At 40.4% G+C, this 24,350-nt stretch overlaps 1 protein-coding gene across 2 annotated transcripts in view; it reads left to right on the top strand.

The window, feature by feature from the left end:
* The window catches only part of NCOA3 (nuclear receptor coactivator 3), a 137,725-nt gene extending 113,531 nt beyond the window's left edge, over window positions 1-24,194 (top strand). Inside the window, exons 11-25 of one of the 2 annotated variants that reach the window (XM_066623433.1) lie at window positions 134-271; window positions 1,380-1,527; window positions 2,984-3,369; window positions 3,738-4,603; window positions 6,397-6,535; window positions 7,151-7,345; window positions 7,978-8,214; window positions 9,309-9,435; window positions 12,288-12,459; window positions 14,245-14,532; window positions 16,252-16,356; window positions 16,889-17,117; window positions 18,892-19,066; window positions 20,509-20,650; window positions 21,129-24,194. In XM_066623433.1, coding sequence (XP_066479530.1) covers window positions 134-271; window positions 1,380-1,527; window positions 2,984-3,369; window positions 3,738-4,603; window positions 6,397-6,535; window positions 7,151-7,345; window positions 7,978-8,214; window positions 9,309-9,435; window positions 12,288-12,459; window positions 14,245-14,532; window positions 16,252-16,356; window positions 16,889-17,117; window positions 18,892-19,066; window positions 20,509-20,650; window positions 21,129-21,140 — 3,359 coding nt within the window. In that variant the 3' untranslated portion in view covers window positions 21,141-24,194. The remainder of the gene's footprint in view (window positions 1-133; window positions 272-1,379; window positions 1,528-2,983; window positions 3,370-3,737; window positions 4,604-6,396; window positions 6,536-7,150; window positions 7,346-7,977; window positions 8,215-9,308; window positions 9,436-12,287; window positions 12,460-14,244; window positions 14,533-16,251; window positions 16,357-16,888; window positions 17,118-18,891; window positions 19,067-20,508; window positions 20,651-21,128) is intronic. The other variant, XM_066623434.1, reaches the window with a different exon arrangement.
* The last annotated feature ends 156 nt before the right edge of the window (window positions 24,195-24,350 follow it).

Consider the following 24,350-nt stretch of genomic DNA (forward strand, 5'->3'; position numbering starts at 1 on the left):
ACTATCCATTTGACTCATGCTTTGTTCTTTCTATCACAATGATTCTTAGTACTGAAGAAAGTTGCAAACTTTCTTTTTTTGTAAGTTTTCATTTTTTTAAATGTGCATTTTAAAGCATTTTCTCATTTGGTAGGTAAACTTGTTAACATAGATACAAACTCACTAAGATCCATGAGACCTGGTTTTGAAGACACAATCCGTCGTTGTATTCAGAGATTTTTATGTCAAAATGAAGGACAACCCTGGTCAAACAAACGCCATTATCAAGAAGGTAAGAGCTCAGATTTCAGATTGCTAGTTGGTTTAATTTTTGGAAAAGGTGCTCTGATTTTACACATGTACAACCTGTTCAAGCATTACATTGTAATTGCTTTACACCCACATGTCAGTGATAGATGGGTTTTAAACATTAGTTTGTGTAACTTAAAATACAACCCAGAGATAGCTACTGTACGTTGGGGAATATATAGAAAGGACAGTTGCTCTCTCCCTGCTAAATATTACAGGACACCACTTCAAAAGGTCCTCCTTACCCAGTTAGCAAAGGAATACGTATGCATAGAATTTAGTAAGGTCTAAAAATCAGAGCTACTCCCCCTCTTTTACAAAACTCACTTTGGATCAACAAATTAAAGTTGCTTTTGTTTGACAGGAGGTCAGTAAAGTGTCCTTCTGAATGCTTTTCTTCCATAAAGAAATGATGTGGAGAAACTAGCTGTAGTGGTGTTCCTGGGGTGTAAAATTGCCACTAAAAAAAATCAAACTGTTCCAACAGTTTAAAAAGGCTTTTCAAACAAAGCACAGCAGAATAAAAACGACAAGATAAAACATTAAAATGCAATTGAAAGCAGAGTGTCTGATTAGCTAACCAATTACTTTAAACAGCTTATCATCCTTTCTGTTAAAGGGGTTGGTTCAGGTTCAAGACACCCAAGAGATTATAGGTTTGGCTTCAGTTCCATTTTCACTGAAAAAGTAGCCTCTCAGAACTGGTTTTGGGTTCAGGTTTGGATCAACTCCCTGCCCCATGAGCTAGTCTTGAGACAACATATCTAACTAATGAGTCATGAGATAGAAATAGGGCTGGGTGATGGTTGGCAATGCTCAATCTTTTCTGGGAGATGGACACACAAACAGGATCAATTTTGTAAAATGTAGTTGTGTCTGTACCTCATATTTAATCTTTCAGCATCTTGCAGATCAGACCTAGAAGTGGTTGGAATTGGTCTGATTTTTGTAACATATGCAGGAAAGTGGGGAAGAGAATGAAGGTCTTTCCAGTGGCCGTCTGTTGAAGTTAGTGAAGTAGAATCCGCTTTATGTCATTTGTAAAACAAGCAGATTGCTGCTGTACTGATTGTGTCTGTTCTTTCTAACAGCTTACATACAGGGTCAAGCTGAAACTCCACTCTATCGGTTCTCCTTAGCAGATGGAACACTTGTAACAGCACAAACAAAAAGCAAACTGTTCCAAAACCCAGTTACCAATGACCGTCACGGATTTATCTCTACCCACTTCCTTCAAAGGTGAAATCAATAATTTAATCCTTCTAAAGCACGTTTTATTTGGCAGATGTAAACATTTACAAGGCAGTATGAGAAATTAATATTCTCCAGCACTGTAGCCAAAGAAAATGGTTTCAGTGAAGAGATTAAACTGCTATTCTGTAGGATGTAACAGGAAGGTAAAATTGATAAATTACAGCATTTTTCTATTTTGGGTTTAAATTTCCAACAGCTCCCTGTATTTTATTCATTTGGATGACAAAACAAATGTCAGCTCAGTAGTAGGTATTTTAAAACTCATATAAAAATGGCTTTTAGTGAGTTGGATCTTTGGTCCATCACATCCAGTATGATTTCCTTTGATTGGCAGTTGGCAGGAGCATGAGGGAAATAATTGTCTTTGCTTCAGTCTTTTTAAAAGAGTGTGATGTGTTAAAGCTTACTAGCTGGAGTCTGCAAAAACTGGTGAAACTTCCCTGTGATACCTCATTTTTCTATACAGTAAAAATATAAATACAGGTGGAGCTTGTTTATCTGCGGATTTTACACTGGTGGATCTGACTCAATGTGCGAACCCTGGACTTGAGTTGAACCAGATTCGACTCTACCTGAGCCCTCTGAAGGGGACCATAGCTGTGCTCCAGTCCACTCTGGAGGGCTTTCTGAAGCCTGGAGAGGCAATGCACTTCCGTCAACTGCCTTTATAAGCTTCAGAATGGCTCTTAAAAGCTGAAAAAAGCTACTTCTGGTTTCCCTTGGGAAACCGGAAGTGATGTTTGTATGCCTTTTTAAGGCATTCTGAAGCCCATGGAAGCTGCTGGTCCCCTTTGGAGGGCTTATTGGGGCAAAGATTGTGGATTTCATTATCTGTGATTTTTGGTATCAGCTAGGCATTAGAGAATGGATCCCCTGTGGATACTGAGGCCCTACCTGTAAGAATCATAACTTCTACAATTTTTGTCTGTTGTCTTCACAGTGAATAATTTGTCTGCAGTAAGTTAGAATGAGAGGTGTAACTTTATTTTCAGTGGGATTTTCAGTGGCAGAACTGTGTCACAAAGCTGAACTCATCACTCTCTGTTCACTATGCTACAATGTCCTGCTGTAAAGTTCTAATTTAAGAGTCTCAATTCCTACTCTTATTTCGAGAGAGCTAGTAGAATATGCAACATGTGATTTGAGAAATGCAGTTTGTGCTTTAGATAGCTTTTCCTAGGACTTAGTCATGCTGATTGGAAAAACTAACAAAATAGGTTTAGGATGAATTTATCATTGTGAATTTCTCTTGTTATGAGTTGCTCAGTGAGGACTGTTCATGGCAGTGTTAATATCTTATGCTCTGCAAGTGCACATGATTGTACATCGACTTGTGTCAGAAAGAAAAAGGTGGTTGATATTTTATATGAATGATGCTAATTCAGAAAGTGGAGTACTTTTTTTGCTAATTTGTGTTTCTCTCTGTGTGTTGAACTTTCAGAGAACAAAATGGATATCGACCAAATCCCAATACAATAGGGCAGAGCATCAGAGCCTCTACAAGTGGGAGCACAAATACAGTTGGTGGTGTTATGAACATGTCACCAGGGCAAAACATGCCTATGCAAAACAGGAACTATGGCATGGGAGATCCTAACATAATGGGACAGATGAGTGGTGCTAGATATGGAGGCCCTGGAAATATGGGATCAATGAACTCGGGTCAGGGGATTCAGTCTTCTTATCACAGTAACAGCTATGGATTAAATATGAGCAGCCCACCACATGGTAGCCCAGGCTTGAATTCTAATCAACAGAATTTGATGGTATCTCCTAGGAATCGTGGGAGTCCAAAAATGAATTCACATCAGTATTCTCCTGTAGCAGGTAATGTGTGTGTGTTCGTGCGTATGTTCTGTTTCAGAATTTGAAATTGTTCTTGTGTGATCTGTGTAGCGAAAGTGTGTAAAAATTCCTGGGTACTAAAAATTCCTGCGCTAAGCCACTTCTGTCCAATGTTGCATATATGCAACAGGGATGAAATATGTACACCTGTGGGCTGAGCAGAAATGGGTTAAAAAAGTATTAGACAGGAATTAAGGAAAATTGTTCGTTTTTTTCTAGGTATCTTCAGTTGTAATAGGTGGGAATATTTATAGTTAAACTGCTCATTCATTAATTTGTAATGCTTCACTAATAACATAAATAAGGATGGATATAATTGTGTTCTGCAATGTCAATTTCTTTTCATACAGGTGTACATTCTCCAATGGGACCTACCAGCAACACTAGCAATAGTAACTTCTCAAGCAGCTCCCTCAGTGCTCTTCAGGCCATTAGTGATGGTGTCGGAACTTCTCTTCTGTCTACACTGTCTTCACCGGGTCCGAAACTAGATAATTCACCAAATCTGAATGTTTCTCAACAAAGTAAAATGGGAAACCAGGAATCAAAAAGTTCTCCTGGCTTGTTTTGTGAGCAAAACCAAGTTGAGAGTTCTATGTGTCAGTCAAATAACAGGGACCCACTTAGTAACAAAGATGGCAAAGAAGAGAGCCTTGAAAGCTCTGATCAGAGGGGACCACCTGAAAGCAAAGGTCATAAAAAACTTCTTCAGTTACTAACTTGTTCCTCAGAGGACAGAGGGCATTCAGCACTGTCAAATTCTCCTTTGGACTCTACTTGCAAAGAACCTTCTACCAATGCTACAAGCCCTTCATCTGGAGTCTCCTCTTCTACAGCCGGAGGGGTCTCTTCTTCATCAAACATGCAAGAGAAGCACAGGATTTTACACAAGTTGCTGAGGAATGGTAATTCTCCAGCAGAAGTTGCAAAAATCACAGCTGAAGCTACTGGGAAAGATACATACCATGATACTAACAGCACAGTTTCCTGTGGAGAAGGAACTGTCAAGCAGGAACAACTGAGTCCTAAAAAGAAAGAGAACCATGCTTTGCTTAGGTACTTGCTTGACAAGGATGATGGAAAGGACCTACTTTCAAAAGAAATTAAACCTAAAATAGAAAATTTGGATAGCAAGATGGGGCAGTGCTGTAGTTCTGCCATACCCACTTCCAGTCAAGAAAAAGAAATGAAAATAAAAACAGAACCTTCAGACGAGGTAAAGTATTCAAGCAGAAATTCAATTTTCCTTTCACTATTTAAATAAACTTCAGGAATGAAAGCATTATACTTCTGGGAAAAAAACTTCCATAATGGGTACCTTGCATGACAATACTTGCTTAGATTGCAAGCAAGTATGACAAATCACAGCTCACCTGAATTACAAATTTCAAAATAATTTTGAAACAGTGCTTAAAATTTTATCACTTTACTTACTTTATGTATAAATGATTATTTATTTGAAAACATTTATATCCTGCCTTTCTACTTAACATAAGGAACCAAGGTGGCTAACAATCACAAATTGTAAAACCATAAAATACAGCAGTAAATATAATCAATACAAAACATCAGCATCAGTATCAACACATCAACATGAGACATAACAATAATAGCAACGTGGCAAAAACAATTTTCAGAGAGTGAAAGTGATCCTGAATTTAAAAGGTTTAAACCCTGGCCAAAGGTCCAATAGGCAGAGTTCAGTTCTTAATATATGAGAGAGTTCCATAATTGTGGTCCCTCTGTAAAGAAGATTCACCTATTGTAGCATAACATGACCATTTTCTTTGCCTTTATGCCCATATGTGTCACATATGGCTGCGCCAGCCAAGGGTGTTGTGAATGTGCCTTAAAGCATGTTTGTGACACTGTGTGAGTAGGCAGCACTACCCCACCAATACTGTATCCACAGACCTGGCTGCTGGAACAGGCATGGTTTGTGCCAAGGGGCGTGGAGAGAATGGCAGGGAGGTGGGGACGTTTCAGGGTGGGGGAAGGATAGAACAGAGACAGATCAGACTCAGGAGCCACTGTACCCTAACCCTCCCTTTTTGGCCAGCTGGCATTATACTGGGCTGCTCGGGCATCCGCCAGTTGCTGGAGATCTGAGTAACCCCATAGGGTAGGCCCTCCCTAGGTCTTCCTCACTTTTAAAGACATAAAAACACAATTTCTGGTTTTGACAAAAAAACCGGAAGTAGTTTTTTCCCCTTTAAGCTGTCATTCTGAGGCTTGCAGAGGCTGGGGGCTCCCCTCGCCCTCAGAGGGCAGGGGTGGGGCATTCCCGGTATCTTCGGTTTGACATAACTGTGTGTGTGTGGGGGTGTGTGTGTGTGTGTGTGTGTGTGTGTGTCCCAGAACAAAACCCCTGTGGATACCGGGGCATGCCTGTGCTTCCTAACTGGTTTGTATATGCTTGGTTGTGCTCTGAATAGCCTAGAACAGTGGTTCTCTCAGTTTTAGCACCGGGACCCACTTTTTAGAATGAGAATCTGTCGGGACCCACTGGAAGTGATGTCATGACAGGAAGTGACATAATCAAGCAGGAAAATATTTAACAATTCTAGGCTGCAATCCTACACACACTTACCCAGGAGTAAAAAGCATAAATATAGTAGCCTGTTCAAAGTACAGATCTTTCACATTTCCCCAGATGCAGTCACATACCATGGTAGCATCAAGTCTTAACATGTTAAAAATAAAATATTGAAATGAATGGGGACCCACCTGAAATTGGCTCGCGACCCACCTAGTGGGTCCTGACCCACAGTTTCAGAAACACTGGACTAGAATACAACAGATACACATATTATCTCATGCCTTTTCTCTTTTTTCTTTCTTTTTTCTCAGTAAAGTAATCCAGCTGTCCACATATTTATTCAACTGTTCTTTTTAAAAGTCAATATTATATTTCAAAGGCATAATTTTGAATCTGTAAGAGCTTACAAGTTTCTAAATAGAAATTTGGAGAATAAAATTTGAATTTTTTGTTTGTTTTTTCTTTTCCAGATGGGTGGAGACTTGGTGGATAATTTAGATGCAATTTTGGGTGATCTCACTAGCTCAGATTTCTGCAGTAATCCCATGTCTACAAATGGAAATAATATGGGGAATAAGCAACAACTGTGTCAAGGAAATGCACCATTGGGTAAGGAGGTTTAGAGCCAATCCTGGGCTCGGTGCCACGGCTCAGTGCTGCCATGAGCCTCACCGCCCGGCTCCTGTCCTTGCTAGCCCAGTGCCGGGCGGTCGCCCAGCCTCCACGGCTCGGTGGTCTCATGGACTGCCGAGCCATGGCATGGTAAGCGGGGGGTAAGCGGGAGCGGGGACGGGTGCGGGGACGAGGTGTTCCGGGGAGGGGGAGGACGGCAGGGGGTGGAGAGAGGGCGGGGGGAGGCGTGCCAAGGAGGGAGGGAGGTGGGTCTGTGGAGCTCCGGACCTTCTGGTTGGCGGTAAAGTGAGTAGCCCCATTGCGGGGCTGCTTACTTTACCCGGTAATGGTTATTTGAACTAACTAGATGAAGACTTTTTTGGACCATTCTGTTTATCCAATCTGGGTAAAATATATTCAGTGATAATGTCCAGCAGTGATTACTGAATTAAATTTTTTCTGAATTCACTGAATTAAAAGACAGTTCTGTGGCTTATTTGATGTACGGTAAAAATCTATATAGTAGGTGCTAATCATGAAAGTCACAGGAGCTCATGTTTTTTGTAATTTTAAAGGTGTTACAATTTCAAGTATATCTTAATTCTTCAACAGGTATAAGAAGTCCCCAATCGGTGCAGACCACCCGTCCACCTTTCAACAGAGCCATGTCTTTAGATAGCCCTATATCTGTGGGTTCAAGCCCATCAGTGAGGAGTGTCAATGCATTCTCCATATTACAAAAGCAAAACATGATGGGTGGGAGTCCAAGAATGATTGAAAACCAGGAAAATTTTGGCGCAAATATGGGTTTGTTGATTTCCATATAAAGAACTTTGTATTATCTGTAAGGATGTTTGTATTATAACAAAAATGTTTGACTTTATCCTAAGATTGTGAATTAGTCTGAAAATAGATTATAATGTGAAAGAATGAGTCATATTCTTCTAGCATTTCTTGTTGAAGACAAGTAACTAACTGTTAATGTTATATTGCACTACAGTGTTATATTGCACTACAGTATCTTACTTGAGATTCAGTTGTTTCAATTCAAGTCATGTCTAACTGTTGTTTGTTTGTGATATCTCAGTTAAAAATTGTGGCTTGCAGTTATTTTGCAAACCAGAATTGATAATAGTGGATTAGATCCAGAGGAGCATGAGTAGGACACTTTATCCCTTCCTGCCCACTGCACCTCCTTACATGTCCTGAAATAAGTATGGGGGTGTGTCTTGACAGTACTGCCTTTCAGGAGACAGAGGTGATTTTTTGGGTGGGGATGGGGAGTGGTCTCTGGATTAGGCAGGCTGAAAAGCCCTGATATGTCCAGCCCTTTGAATACTGTCCAGAGTAAATTTCAGGGCAAAATAGAATGTAAACATTGCTACAGCTATTGCATGCTTTTGTATGAAAGGTAACTTTTTTACATTTGACTTTTCTAGGTGGATCTAATCGAAATATGTCTATGAATCAGCATTCAGCAAATGAATGGAGCTTGCAAAATTCAAAAGTTAGCAGGATGGAACCTACAAGTTCTGCTTCAATGGCAAGACCAGGACCAGACTGCAACTCATCCCTTTCCAGATCGGCAATGGGAGGATCTGTGCCTGGTTTGCCCATAAGGTCAAATAGTGTTCCTGGCAACAGATCCATGCTCCAGCAGCAAATGATTCATATGAGTGAGTATTTGCCCCTCCAGCTCCATCACACGTGGGTCTCCTGCTCCTTTAAATGGCTCTGCCTCATTTCCCCTGCTGCCCCTTATATTTGGAACATTATCTTTTAGTAACTCCCTTTTACTTCCTTCAAAGTCCTCCTCTAAACCCAAGTTGTCAGTGAAGCCTTTGGCACTGCCCTCCAGTCCCTCTACTGTGCTGCAACTTAGCACAAGTACATGTGCATGAGACACTACCATATCTTTCTCTGTCTTCCTTGGTACCATTCCCCTCTTCTTCTGTCTCATTTGTATCTGTATTACATTGTGAACCACTCAGGACCGGGACCTATCTCCTCTTCAGTGCTGTGCATGTTGATGGTGTTATATAAATAAATAATAGTGTGACGGACTGGGAAATGTTAATAATTTGTTAAAAATCTCAATCTAATTTATCAGTGACAGCATTTTGTGGCCTTTGGCAAGTTAATGTCTTAATTCTCTAGTTTGTATCTGGCTCACATAGTGCTTATTCAGAGTGAGTTTGTTAAATTAATGATGTCACTTTTAATAAACACAAGACTTTTCATTAAGAACATTATCTTAGTATGGTCGTTCAATGTCTGTCAATGTAAACTAAACACAAGTGTGTCTCTAAAGTTGAATCCACTAAATGACAAACAGTTTAGTCCTGAAATATCTGAGCTCACGCACCTTCTTCACGCTCTTGAGATTAGGTGTGGAAGCATCCTGGTGGTGGAATCTGTGCATCCGGTGAAAATATCTAGATTGTGGAAGGAACCACTGTTTTAGTTGAAGTGTCCATGTTAATTTAACGCTGTCTTCTTGCAGACATTCATTTGAGCATATGCTTCATGTTAGGGGGGAAATGTAAGACTTTTTTACTGGTTTTTCTTATCAGCTGTTGAGGTCAGACAGACTTACTTGTATACTAAAAGTAGATGTATATTGGTTTTGTTCTGATACTTTATAGTTTTGTTTTATTATATGATGTGGTATTAGGCAACTGTTTTGTTTTATAAATACTGACCAGTTCTACTGGATTGCTGGTAAAAATCTATCCCCCTCCTAAAAGTAAAATTTGTGTTTCTTTTATAGGGCCAAATGAGATTAGTATTGGTATGGGAGGGAATCCTTATGTACACCCAGGACCCTCTAACCAGTCAAATTCATGGCCTGACAGTATGCTATCTATGGAACAAGGACCTCGAGGTTCACAAAGCAGGTAAGATGAGGTTAGAAAATGGCTGGGATGCTCATTAATATCAGAATATTTAATCAATTAGAAACATTCTTGTCTTAAATATAAATCTAATAAAAAGCGTTTTATGAAACATGACTGACATTATCTGTGAAGGTTTTTGGCATGGTCATGTTTGACGTATTGGACAGGTCAAAAGCCTACCTCTAATTTTGAACAGTTGACCTGTGCGTGTGTGTGTGTATATACATGTGCAAGCTCAAATACATACAATATTCTATAGGAAACACATTAGAAACTTGAATATGATATTCCGTTTTAATATGGAATATTCTTAACTGCTTGAGTATTTTGAGAACTCTTCATTCTAGCACATGTAGACTTTCCCGGTCCTGTGCCCTGACAGAATGCTACACTTATGGTATAACAGGATACACTGAATGTTGTGAATGTTAGAGCAAAGACCACAACAGTGAGTGATGGCTCCAAACAATCATTCGCAGAAGGTTACTAGAGGTCCACAGGAGATTATCTGAAAAGGGGTTGGGAGCACTCTGTGTTCTGGGGAGGAAGGAAGGCAGCAATGTGAAGCCCAGGATTGCACTGCTGCTGGGGATGGGAGGGGGGTTGTCTGCTTACTTGCACCCAACACAGTCCTAGGGGATCTGGAGGACATGGGGAGCCTACATCAGGACTTCAAGTGCCTGCAAAAGTCTTTTTTAAAAAAAGAAAGAAACAGGCACTTCCCATTTTGGTGCAAAAACCAGAAGTGCTGTTTTTTCTTTTTAGACTTTTACAGACATGGGGAGCCCTGCACACCCCCCCCCCCAGGGCTCCCTGGACCCCCAGGATTGCAGCAGTGGCTGCAGGTAAGTTTAAAAAAACATAAAAAACCCTTCTATTCCCTGCAGCAGTGTGATCCTGGGTATTGTGTTGCTGCTTTCCCCTCTCTCTGTCCCTTAAAGGAGCAGGGACAAGTGCCTACCTGGCTGGAAGATAATGACCCACCAATTTGGGAACCACAGATCTGAACCCCTCAGATATTTGAATCCCAGTGCTGTATCACTCCAAATACGAAATTGGGATTTCAAGAATTTTCACTGCTCAATAAATCTTCTGTGCCCTCTTAATAGTGAGTCTGTGTTACAATAATCTTAAAGCAAAGCTCACACCTAGAACAAAATAAAATTGAATGAAAGAGGTAAGAACATAGTATTAGCCACATCATCTCTCTGACACTGTGTTGGGGGCCAGGAAAAAAAAGAATTAATTTACATTTAAAATTTGAATAAATTTACATAAATGAGTATATTCAAGATGGAACTTAGATGAATGAATGAAGATCTCGTGATAGCTCAAGGCCTATAAAAGACCTTGCACAAAGCAAGGCCAGCCTTTCCTTTGCTGCCACAGCTGCTTCACAGATGTGAAACAGCAAGCAGTGGAGGGAGCCCTCGGACTGCAGCTCCGTGAAAGGTCAAATAGTCAGCCCTTGCGCTGAGAGTAGTCATAAGAACATAAGAACATAAGAACAGCCCCACTGGATTAGGCCATAGGCCCATCTAGTCCAGCTTCCTGTATCTCACAGCGGCCCACCAAATGCCCCAGGGAGCACACCAGATAACAAGAGACCTCATCCTGGTGCCCTCCCCTACATCTGGCATTCTGACTTAACCCATTTCTAAAATCAGGAGGTTGTGCATACACATCATGGCTTGTACCCCATAATGGATTTTTCCTCCAGAAACTCGTCCAATCCCCTTTTAAAGGCGTCTAGGCTAGACGCCAGCACCACATCCTGTGGCAAGGAGTTCCACAGACCGACCACACGCTGAGTAAAGAAATATTTTCTTTTGTCTGTCCTAACCCGCCCAACCACCCAAGTCGTATCTGGCCAGTGCAGGTTCCAACAAGTCTCTGGTGGGCCAGAGGCTCATTGGAGACTGAGGACTTCCTGCAGGCTGAATTGGGGTCCCCAAGGGCCACAAGTGACCCCTGAGCCATGGTTTAGGCACCCGTTCTAGAAGAAATGCTGCAGTTTGTCTAAAAAAAGTGCCCAGAAATCTGTCATATTGAAAAATGAGGTGTGGGGGAGGGCAGGAAACAAGGAGTGGCCACCAACATCAGGTCCTGCTTGCAAACTTTCCAGAGGCATATGGGGCTTGGGAAAGTCATTTTATAAAAAAAAATGGTCCAGACAGGCTGTTGGTCTGATTCAGCAGGACAAAATATTTATTTGCAAATTTATATCTAGCTCTGTCTCCTTAATAAGCATTCAGAGTGGCTCAATTTTTACATTATTCTAATGTTTTATATATAGTAGTTGCTTTCCAAAGCGCACATAGTTCTAGGAGACTTTCACCATAATAAGTTGGACTTTAACTGTTTAAGAACAAACCCAGGGTTGCTTTTAATTCTATTTTCATGGAAAAGTTACCAGATGTTGTCTCAGTGTTGATTATGGCTTTACTGTAAATTTTTAAATTTCTATCAAGCGCTCAAACTCAAACAGACCTTTATTGGCATATAATACAGATACAATGACAGCAAATACGGACTTATGGTAATTAATATAAATGAATACATGACCACTGAATAAGGCAGGGATATTTATCCCATAAAGATATACTGTCCTTTAGATGTTATCTCTTGATTCTGTTTACTCAGTTACAACACTGGAAACATCATTCAATACTGTATTTTGATTACTGGGCAAATGACTCTGTCCATGTGTTATGTTTGCAGTATAGCTTACACCTGTGTAAAGTGTGAGACTACAGTACTAATGGGGTGGAATAACCTTGATATCTTTGAATGATTATATATAAGAATGTACACGTGCTCTGATCTTAACTGAAACATCTTGGGTTTCCTAGGCAACTAGTGAGAAATTCTTTGGATGACCTATTGTATGCGGCTCCAAATGTTGATGGACAGAGTGATGAAAGGGCTCTGCTAGACCAGCTGCACACATTGCTGAGTAATACAGATGTCACTAGCCTTGAAGAGATTGATAGAGCTTTAGGAATACCTGATCTTGTAAATCAAGTAAGTCACCAATGTGCTCAAGGTGCTTATTCCAGTTTGCTGAATGTATCTAAATTGTATCAGGTACAAACGATTCTTGTCCACCAGTAGAGTCTTCTCTGTCAAGAGAATTTTATACCTACTATCCTGAATGCAACCCAGGTTATGTTTTGGGACCTGCCAGGTGCTTGTTTACATTAACTCTGTTTTTGCAAACCCAGGCAGACAGCAAAATCAGGAGGTTAGTCAAACCCTTTTTGGGTTCCCATATATACATTTGATTTGGTATATTAGATATTATGCAGACCTGATAAGATCTTATGATAGTTTGGATACAGAGCTAAATAAACAGAAGTCTATTTCTTGTCCCATCTCCCTATCGCAGCCCCTTATGTCCTCCTCAGAGTTTCTGTTGAAGGTTAGAGGCCTTTTTGAAACACTCTGGTGTGGGTTTTTTGTTGCTTTATTTAAAGCACTTATATCCTGAGCATTCCTTTCCATTAAAGGAACCATCAGAGTAACTTACAATCAGTATAAAACAGTATTAAAAATTAATTTAAAATTTTTGGTGGTAATTTAAAATTGCTGATAATTAAACAAAAAGTAATGGTGTGTGGAGGGCTGCAGCTAGATGGGCAGACTGGTGAAAATCAGGTCCCCATGCAAATTATTGCCTACTGTGCCCCACTCTAAGCATTCAGAAGGGTCCCCAATCCTTAAAAATGATTGGGGATGAGGGCAAAGAGGGCTGCACTTGGGGGAAGAGAATGAGAAAGCCTTATTCCTGGAGTGAACTTAAGCTTGTGCTCTTTTTGATGCAAGCCAATACCACAGTACCCTATGGGGAAGGAGTAATGGTGAGAAGGTGGTTCTCTCATATGAAGCCAGGTTCTCTCATCTAAAAATTATTTGCATTTCTTTGAATCAAAACAGCACTGCCCATTTCTACAAATACTGCTCTGTAGTGATTACTGACAATTGAACAATTCTGAGTGACCATTGTCTTTGCTTTCCTCTGTTTCCCTTGAGTCTGTTTTAAGTTGTGAACTTCTCAACTTCTGTCTTCTGTTGTGAATTGCCATGCACGCTGATTAACCATTGATAATTATGTATGTAATCTTGGGTGGAGGTAATCCAGAGGCTCAAGTTTGGGCTTTCATGGACTCTGTAATTGTATAACACAAGAGAACTTAAAGAATTGGCAGTTACTAGACACCTTGATTATGTCAACAGAGTTCCTGGAGAATTCTGGCAATTTCCAAATGGTATCAAATTCTTGAATAGGCGCCAGTAGCTATTGCTTGCCTGTGTCAGTGCCTTTCTGTACTGGGTCTGAAAATCATGGGCTTTTTTCCCCTTTAAAACAAGGGGAGTGGTTCCCAAAAACATCGATCACCACTAGCCCCCTTTCAAGCAATACAGTTTGTGCCTTGTTATCCACTGGGGTTCTATTCCAGAACCCCCAGTGGATAAAAAAAATCAGTGGATACCAAATCAGTGAAAAAATAACTTCAAAGATTCACTTCCAGGTTTCTTGCTTCTCCATTGTCGTCCCAGAATGCATCTTTAAAGCTAACTTTAACCGTGAGAAGCTTGCAACTAGTGCGGTTTAACAGTGCAAAAGTAGGAAATTGAATTTTGATGCTTTTTTCCTTGTTACAAGGCATTTAAAGGTGGATCGTGATATCAGTGGTGAGTCAAATCCATAGATACTGAGGCCTCACCTGTATAAAACAAAACATTTCAGCACAGTGTTAACATTTTGCACTATGTGAACTACTTCCAGGGTCTCTGTTATTTTTAAAGGGTCAAGCTTTGGAACCAAAACAAGAATCGTTTCATAGCCAGGAGTCTGCTGTTATGATTGACCAGAAGCTGCCAATATATGGTCAGCCCTATCAAGGGCAGGGAGCAGCAATGCCTGGAGGTTTTAGTAGCATGCAGGGTCAACAGCCAGCCTTTAATTCAGTGATGAATCAACAGAGCAATTTTCCACTGCAAAGTATGCATCCCAGAGCGAATGTCATGAGGCCTAGAACAAACACACCAAAGCAGCTTCGCATGCAGCTCCAACAGAGGCTTCAGGGACAGCAGGTAATATGTTCATTGGGAATGTGGGTGAACCTATTGATAGCTCGATTTTCAGAAGGTGTTTACCATGCCCCACACCAAAGGCTCCTGAGAAAACCAGTCTGGAATAAGAGGGCAGGTCCTCTTATGAATTAGGAATTGGTTGAAGAACAGGAAACATATTGGGTGTAAATGGACAATTTTCATAATAGAGAATGGTGAAAAGCAGTGTACCCCAAGGAGCAGTCTTGGGACAGGCACTTTTCAGTTTGTTCATAAATGACCTGGTGTTGGGGATAAGCAGTGAGGTGGCCAAGTTTGCAGATGTTGTGAAACTTTTCCAAGTGGTGAAGGCTAAATAACATTGTTAAGAACTCCAGAATGATCTATCCCAACTGGGGAATAGGCAGCAAAATGGCAGATGCGCTTCACTGTAAGTAAGCATAAAATGATGCACGTTGGGTCAAGAAATCAAAATTTCACACACACATGCTGACAGGTCAGGAGAGAGATCTGGGGGAAGGGGTGGACAGCTCAATGGAAGTGCTGACCCAGTGTGCGGCAGCTATGAAGAAGGCCAGTTCTGTGTATGAGCTAACTAAAATATAGATTGAGTATAAAATGGCCAATATTATGCCATTGTATATATTGATGGTAAGGCCACATTTGGACTATTGTGTGCAATTTTGGTTGCCACGTATAAAAAACGAAATGGTGGAAGCATAAAAGTGCAGAAGAGAGCAATCAAAATGATTAGGAAGCCTGGCATCTCCCTTACAAGGAAAGGTTACAATGTTTGGTGCTCTGCAACCTAGAAAGGTGCCTGCGGGGGGAGGACATGACTGAGACATAAAATTATGCATGGAATAGGTACAGTGGATAGAGGGTAGTTCTTTCCCTCCTTGCACAATACAAGAACCTGGGAGCACTCACTAAAATTGACTGGTGGGAGAGTCAGAACAGATAAATGGGAATATTTCTTTACTCAGTGCATAATTAATCTGTGGAACTCCTTTCCACAGAATGTTGTGTTGGCGTTGGGCTTAGATGACTTTAAAAATGGATTGGGCAAATTGATGGAGGAGCATTCATCACAGGTTACAAGTTATGATAAACGTAGCAGCTTCTGGGTTTTAGAGGTAGCTTGTTTCTGAATGCCAGATGCAAGGGAGTAGTAATAGGATGCAGGTATCTTGTTGTCTTGAGTGCTCCCTAAGGCATCTGAAGGTTCCCCGTAAGATACAGGAAGCTGTACTCGTAGATAGGCTGGTAGCTTGATCCAAAAAGGCACTTTGTGTATTCTTATGTTCTGTCTTTTAGCTCCCTCCTGAAGAGAACACTTGTTTTAATATAATTATGTTATCCAAATATATATTTAATTTCCTCCTGTCCTGTCAGTGATAATTTTGTATACAGTGAAATTATTTTTCATTCCTGGGCTGCTCTTAAATTCAGTGATGTCATTTCTGAGAAAAAGCAAGCATCTTGTTCTACTTTTAAAATCTGACAGATTTATTGTGGTATAAGCGTTCTTGGACAAGAGCCCACTGTTACACTTTATGGGATAGGTTTAATCAAAATATTGATGTATGTTTTCTGAATTAGTTTTCCTAGTAATTCTGAAGCATCAAATGAAAGCTAACCCATAGGCTTACCTGTCTACTTATCTAGATTTGTACTTGGAGTGTGTGTTGTAAAAATCTGTTCAGTGTATCTTGACACCACTCTCTATTTCTTGTTAAGTTTTTGAATCAGACACGTCAAACGCTTGATATAAAAATGGAGAATCCCAACCCTGGTGGTGCATCAGTAATGAGACCAGTTATGCTTCCTCAAATGGGGTCACAAGTGAGTCATTGACACCATATCTATTTACATAGCACTGCTTCAAATAAGATTGTGGGGTTGTCTTCCATTCCGTTGCTTTTTTGGGTTTTCCTTTTCTCAGCTTCTCATCCAACTACATCTCTCCTTCTACTGCCCTGATCTTCTCAATTTCCAACCCTGCCTCTTCAGTAGTCCTATTTCAGTGATGGTGTAACCCCTGTTTTTGTAGGCAATAGGTGATATCTGGCAGTATACTTCATCTGTAGACACAAATGGGTATCCCATAAGTTGTGAGGAGCGTAGGGCCAAGTGCAGAAAATATATTCAAGAATAGTCAGATGCTCATCATTGTTGACAAGTAGACTGAAGAACTAATGTGTGGCTTCCTACTGTTCCTGAACAGTTTTTTTTACAGAGAAATACATGTGCAGTACTGAGCCATTTGATATGAAACTTCATTGTTAACTTATGCATAGGATACTAAATAATTATTGTTCTGAATGCCCCTGGCTTTGTATTCTTCAATTAACTTTTTTTTTTCTGCTTCTGCTAGCAGCAGGGCTTCCTTAATGCTCAAATGGTGACTCAGCGAAACAGAGAGTTGATAAGTCACCACATCAGACAACAAAGAATGGCAATTATATTGCAGCAGCAACAGCAACAACCTCAGGCTTTCAGCCCTCCTCCAAATGTGACTGCCTCAGGAAGTATGGATGGTGGTGTTGCAGGCCCTCCAATGGCTGCAGTCCCACCCCAGCAATTTTCATACTCATCAAATTATGGTACTTGATCCACCATTTCAATTTTCTGATATTTCTTTTTGTCCTTAGAATCCCATTCACCTAAATCTTCTAAATTACGTTGGACATGGAAGAGAAAGCTTTTCATAGAAACAAAAAAAAGAATTGTAAATGTAAGCAGGACGTTTTGGGGTGAAGAAAAGATGAACTTAGATGAGAACTATTCTGCAATGTAGTGGTCTAAAACAGTGTTTCTGAACCAGTGGTACTTGAGGTGGTGTCCAGTGGTACTTGCGGGACCTCTGGATGCCCACCACCTGGCAGTGAGACTAGCAACGCAATGTGACAAATGGGTAAGAGGCTTGGCTCGATGGAAAAGGAGACTTGGCTCAGCAAAAAAGCTCCAGAGTACACTTTTTGCACTCTCGAAAAAACCCTCCTGTCTGCCCTGAGCCTCTTACTGGTGTTTGTCATGTTGCATCTGGCCTCCCAACCTGAGGTAACTGGTGATGATGTGATCGCCAGTTACTTCTGATGGTACTTCCAACAGTTGAACTAATGTGAACTGGTACAGCAGGTTGAGAAAACACTGATCTAAAATATAATTGTAGGAATACAGATATTCTGTACAATTGATTATCCATATCTGCACAATCATATAAAAGTGACTCTCTTCACCTTGGTTGTGTAATTTTTATTTGAATGATGAAGTATCCTTTTGTCATATATGTAGGCAAGTCATTCCTCTGTCTCTGCTGGAGCAATCCAAAAGCAAACCACAAACATTTAATATTGGAATATCAGTGAATCTGGTCTGTCATACCTAAGGTTTTGTTTTCATTGCTTAACAAAACAGCAAAAATCTATATATTGATTTTAGTGAACTTTTTATTAGATGACTAATTGCCCAATCCTATCCAAGTTTCCAGCACTAATGCAGCCGCAATGCAGCCTTGAGGTAAGGAAACAAATGTTCCCATACCTTGAGGAGGCCTCGGTGACGGCCCCCTACCACAGGATGCAGTGCATGCCCATGTGTATGGCTGCACTGGCACTCAAAAATTGGATAGGATTGGGCCCTAAGTCCTTGGTGAGGAACCAAATGAAGTTGAGGAAAGCAGGGACGCTACATGTGAGGCAGCAGAGGTGTTTGATTTTAGTTGGGTTCCAACTTGGGTTACTTTGGAAGCTGCCTAGACAGGACTTCAACACTAAGCAGGAAACTAATGTACAGTTCTCTGATACCATCTCTACCCAAAGAGGGCCAACCTTCTGATACCATCTCTACCCAAAGAGGGACATCTTTGTCATGTTTCTAAGTGCCTTATGTAAGACCATTTAAAGGTCAAGAAAAATTCTGCAAGTTGGAAAGCCAAATTCTTCAAGTTTACCACAAGTAGGAAAAAAGTAATTTACATCTCAAAGGTTATACAGACTTTTCATCCAGTAAGTCAGTGCAACATTTGATGAATTAGGAGCAAACTTCATTCAGCTCCACAGAATTGCCAAGAGTTCTTTCTGGACTATACCACACCATTCATGCTAGGTGGGGATGAACAAGAGCTTCACTGTAGCCTCTGCACAGGTCTAGCATGATCAGTGCACCTGCTGAAACTGAGCAGAGTCCATACAGAATATGAAACATTTATCCCTTTCCATGGTGGGTTCTTCCCTTGGGTAAAATATTCTAGCTGCTCTATAATTTATTTGTGAAAGAAGCTTTTGATGCAAGGCACTTTCCTTCCTCCACAGAAATAGCTAAAATCATTACTGTTTAATAATAGCCACAAAACTGTTATCTTATTTGCTTTGTAAGGAATGAGCCAGCAGTCAGATCCTGCCTTTAGCAGGGTATCCAGCCCTCCTAATTCCATGATGGGTCAAAGAATAGGACCGCCTCAAAATCCCATGATGCAGCATCCTCAGGCCGCACCAATGTATCAGTCTCCTGAGATTAAGGGCTGGCCATCAGGAACCATGGCTAGGAGCAGGTGAGAGTAGAAAATATACATGTTGTTCCCCCCAAAAGGGGTATATGAATTATGGATGTCTCAGGTGCTCAAGTTTAGATTGAAGGATGCAGTTCTAAGGTGCTCAACTGTATGTGTTTTTAAGCATATTACTCTGAAGTTGGTTACATCTTGTACAGATTCCTCAACAAAATCCTCTATACTACAGAAGATACTAAAATCTTGGGTTCAGTGTGCATATTTCACAAAAACATGGCACTTTATTCTTGGGTGTGTGTGTGTCAGCACAATCCTCACCAGGTCTACTCAGAAGTAATTCCTATTTTGTTCAATGAGTCTTACTCTCCAGAAATTGTGGTTAGGATTGCAGCCTGTGTGTGTGTGTGTTTTGCTTGATGAAGGTGATCATTATTATATTGCCACAAGCTAATCAAGATAATTACTGGAAATTGTTTGAAAAAGACTATGGATAGGTTTCACAATCAGGATATGTGTTAATCTATTATTCTTCTCAGATACAATTGAACAATACACACAGAGATTGACTTCTTGAGGAGGCAGGCTGTAAGCATTCTGGAGATAGGAGGGACTGCCCACCCAGAGAGGTGTTGGTTTTCTAGGAAATAAAGAGACAAGATACTAGTTGGGAAAGGTCAAATTCTCAGCAAGGTTGAAAAGCCTGGTCTTAGATATGTTCAAGGTGCCGAAGCAATGTAAGTCCATTTGATGCCTTGCTGTACAGTGGAGCGATAGGTGTACAAAGGTCCGTCGGCACCCGCAGACTTGACCGCCCACGGATAACTGGGGACAGTCTTTGGCACTCCTGGAAGCCACTTCCAGGTTGAGCCAGATGTCTTTTTTTAAAAATTCCCTTTAAAAATGTTTTAAAAAGTGAAAAAATACTTTTAAAAAAGCATTCCTTACCTTGGTGCTGCAAATCGCACTGACTGCAGGACAGTCTCCTGGAAGCCATTTCCATATTGCACCAAGGCCTGTGACCCCCTTCCCTTGGCCCTAGTGTGCCTCAAAATGCATTGCAGAAATGTTTGGAAAAGGTAAGAAATGCTTTTAAACAAACTTTATTACTTTTAAAAAATGTTTTACGCAGACCCCAGTGGATATCTGTATCCGTGGGAAGAATGGATCCCCAGTGGGTAACAAGGGACTACTGTATACTTTTACAGACTTTGAATAAAATCCATTCTGAACTTCAGGAAACAAAGGAAAACCAGATTCCATTTTGTAAGACTGTTTCTAAATTGTGAAAAATGCTACAAGAAATATCTCTGAGTATCCCAATCTAAGATTATCCATATGAGGAGCATCAAGTTCTTATGCAGTGCTGATAACTGTTTATTGCCAGTGTCCTTGTACGGTACTAGTTGCAGTAGAGAGGAGGAGGGAAGGGGGTAAGCGCTTACTTGAGTGCCTCTGAAATATGTATTTGTTCTTTTACCTTCTAGTTCTTTTACACAGCAGCAGTTTAGCCACGCAGGAAATCCTGCAACGTACAATATGATGCATATGAATAGCAATGGTGGTCACATGGGACAAATGAATATTAATACTTTACCTATGTCTGGAATGCCCATGGGTCCTGATCAGGTAAGATGATCATAATTGGTTTTCGAAATGCAAAACTTGTGGCAGTTCGATACGTTCAGCTACTGATAATGCTAGTATTTGAAAAACACGCATAGGTGCCTCTAAATATTTTTTTACCTCCTAATTTAGAAAAGAGATTTCACTTGCATAGTTGCCCTTTTCTCACCCCTCTCAGCTTTCCACTGCTGAGTTATCATTGGCTGTACACCAAACAGTGAAATCTGCAATGGAACAGGTGTTGCCTGTCAAACATTACAGGATCTCATCTATTCAAAATACGTAGATGACTTTAAGGAAGCCACAGGAGATCTTAGGGCACTGGATATCTACTATCTTTTTTCCATCAAAACTCACCCTGTTCTCTAATGTACTGACTCCAGTATAGTACTTATTACACTTTATTCCTTAGTCCAGCATAAATTTTGCTGGAAGGCAAAGTATGTCTCCTATACTCTTTTTTTTTTCTCCCTCCCATCAGAAATACTGCTGACACCTACAACTACAGACACCTAACAGGCAGATGCTAAGGATGGTGGTGAATTAGTATTACAGAAGAGAGCTCATGCCTGCATCATGGCAACATGTACCAGCCTTATGGAATTATCACTTCTCTTACATGAAGATGTCCAGAGTGACTTCATAAGTTATGAATTTGGGGAGAGGGGAGGAAGAGTAGAAGCAAAGTATCTATTACTGTAATGTGGTGTACAAAAAAAGGTCAAACGAAAATATTTTTTTTTGCCACTCTGCCTCTAGCAATGTGAATTTGGCAATGGCAGTTGAGTAAATGTGATGGGTAGATTCTGTGTATACCACTTCTATTTACTGTAGCTATCCAAAGCCCTTAACTACAGGCAGCCCAAAGTGCCTGCAGAAACCTTGGTTAATAGCCTGAGTTTTCTAGTAGAGCCTCTGAATGAATGTAGTTCCTGGCCTTGATTTAAAACAACCTCCAACCCCAAATCATCATGCTGCTGTTAAACTTTACTCTGAGGTGTTCAAACTCTGACATGCAAGTGGCAATTGAAATGAATTGTCCCAGACTCTAAACCTTGCCCTTTGATTCCAGAGGGTTGTGGAGAGAGAAGAAATGTATAATCATGATAAATATTTCCATGCTGATGTGCAGCTCTGTGCACTTTATGAAATGCTGTATGAATGGATCAATGCAATATCTTTAGTGATGAGTTGATGGATCTAAAAATAGATGTGTTCATGCCCTTGTTCAGGTTCAGTCAAAATTACTATTACATAATGTCTCTTATGTGGAAATTTGAGCAATAAGCATAAATCTTTTCGCCATTACGCTTCATTATATTCAAGGCAAAGGCATTACAGTCTGAAGAGAAATTCTCTTTGTGAATATGTTTTGTAAATATGATCTCAAGATGTTGTACTATATATATGACTTTTGTAGGTCACTAACTCATTTTTGAAGAGTTTGTGAAGCTAAATATTTAACAAAGATAACTTCTGTATACTCAGTTTAGTCAAAGTTGTCCAAATAGATTTTTTTTTGTTTATTTAAATGGTTTTGAAGTTGGGTAACTGTGGCCCTCATCCTCTTTTCATTGCTCTCTGACAATTACAGTTTTCAGTAATGGCGTTTTAAAAGATAATTTGTTCATGTTTTACCAGCCTTTTAATATTTTCTCTACACCTTAAGTGTGCACTTTGTTACTTTTTTTATAGAGGGCAATTTGATGACAAAACAGACTTTTTAGCTGTCATAGCGATTTGTGGATTTTTTAAATATAATCTCTCTTTTCAATGAAAGAGCCTCTGCTCTGGGACACTTGGTTAACTTTTAATGAAGCCTCAGTGTTGTCCTGAATATGTTGTTTTTTGTGTTTTTTAAATGTCTATCAGCAGAGTAATCTGATGATATATAATATCCAAAATTATTTGTGGAAATTAAGCAGGTGTGTTGCATTTAATTCCTTTGCTGATAACAAATGTGTATTTATTTTCTAGGCAGTTTCTTTCATATCAGTATTCATAATTGGAGGTCAGACATACCACATTTTCTCAGTTACACGTCACATAATGGAGGGAGATAACCTTTTTTTTTTTAGTTTTAATCAAGTTGTAGTGAGTCAGAACATGATCTTTCTATAGAAAGGCAGGCCAAAACATCTGAAGCAGAGTGGTGTGTGGGTGTTTTGTTGTTTTTTTTTACTATTTTCATTGCATACTGAAATCTTATTCCTCCTGAATAAGTAAACTTACTATTTTGATTATTTGCTTTGTAATGAAAGTTCAGCTTCATTTTGCAGAAGCTTGCATTTCTGTGATTTTTTTAATCCTTAGGGAAACAGTTTTAGTGCAGAAATTGTTCTGTTATTTCCCATAAGCTGCTACTATCCTGAACACAAGTTTAAATACTGCCCATTTTGTCTACCAGGTATTGTGTTTAACTTCAGTAATGTTAAGTTGTGCTTCAAGACATTAGACTCTTGTCCAGAACCCTGTGAGTGTGTTCAAAAGGACACATTGAGTCTCGATGTGTGAAAGAGCTTCCCCATTATTTTAATTTTTTTGTATGTTTGTTAGTGGATGTTTTATATGATTTTAAAATTGCAGTAACCTACTTGGTTAAAAGAATAAATTCACCAAAACTCTGCATGCACCATCCCCATATATGTGTAGCTAACCTTAGCATCAAAGTCAGCATGGAAGCTTGTGCACATACACAGAAACTGTGTGTGTATCAGATCTTATGTTCATGCAAGGTGCTCTGGATTGGAGCATTTATCTAGTTCAGGGGTGGCCAAGTTTTCAACTTTAGGGCTCCCGACCTTTAACAATTGTGTAGAGGTCTCCAAACTTTTCAACCAGAGGGCAGCATCAAATATCTGGCACAGTGTTGAGGGCTGGGAAAATTTTTTTAAATATAAAATTTAAATCAATACATTAGAGATGGAACTTGGATGAAAGCATCAATGGACTCAAATTTCCAGGTTTTCTCCAAGCACCAACACAAACCACAGAAATAAAGCACACACTTAAATGGACCCTCATTCCCCCACCCCACAAGCAGCCTACTTAAATATACAGCAGTAGATACCTCAGAACCAGCACATCACCAGGATCATGTTCTGAGGGCTGTGGACGCCTCCCCAACTCTCAGAAAGCCTTCCCTTCTATAAGGCCTTCAGAGGTCACAAAAAATTACTTCTGGGTTTTCAAGAAAACCATGAAGTGATGTTTTTAGGCCTTCAGAACACCTCCTGGACACAATTGGAACACAGCTCTGGTTGAGTGGACCAGAGGCTGTAAGGGCACCAGAGGCTGGCCACAGGCCAGATAGGGGCTTGTGATGGGCCACATCTGGTGCCTGGGCATGGGTTTGGAGATCCCTGGTGTAGATGATTGTGTGTGTACACCAGTGGTTTTCTGGTGTACACGAACTGGTGGGTCGTGTAACACTTCCCCTGTTCCTTTAAGGGAGGCAGTGACACAATCCCCAGGATCACTTCGCTAAGGGGGGAGCAAGGGGGGTGCTTTGTATTTATATTTAACTAGACAGGTCTTCTGGAGTCTCTAGGAGGTGCAGGGAGCCCTGCACAGCTCTTCCTGAGGCTTGGAACATTCAGATAAGCAGGAGCGAAGCACCTCCTGCAAATGGAAGTGCTTTGCGCCCACTTTTTCTGAATGTTCCAAGCTTCGGGGAGTGCTGCACAGGGCTCCTCACATGCAG

Source organism: Tiliqua scincoides, chromosome 4 (assembly GCF_035046505.1).
Source record: "Tiliqua scincoides isolate rTilSci1 chromosome 4, rTilSci1.hap2, whole genome shotgun sequence".
NCBI classification, from domain to species: Eukaryota; Metazoa; Chordata; class Lepidosauria; order Squamata; family Scincidae; genus Tiliqua; species Tiliqua scincoides.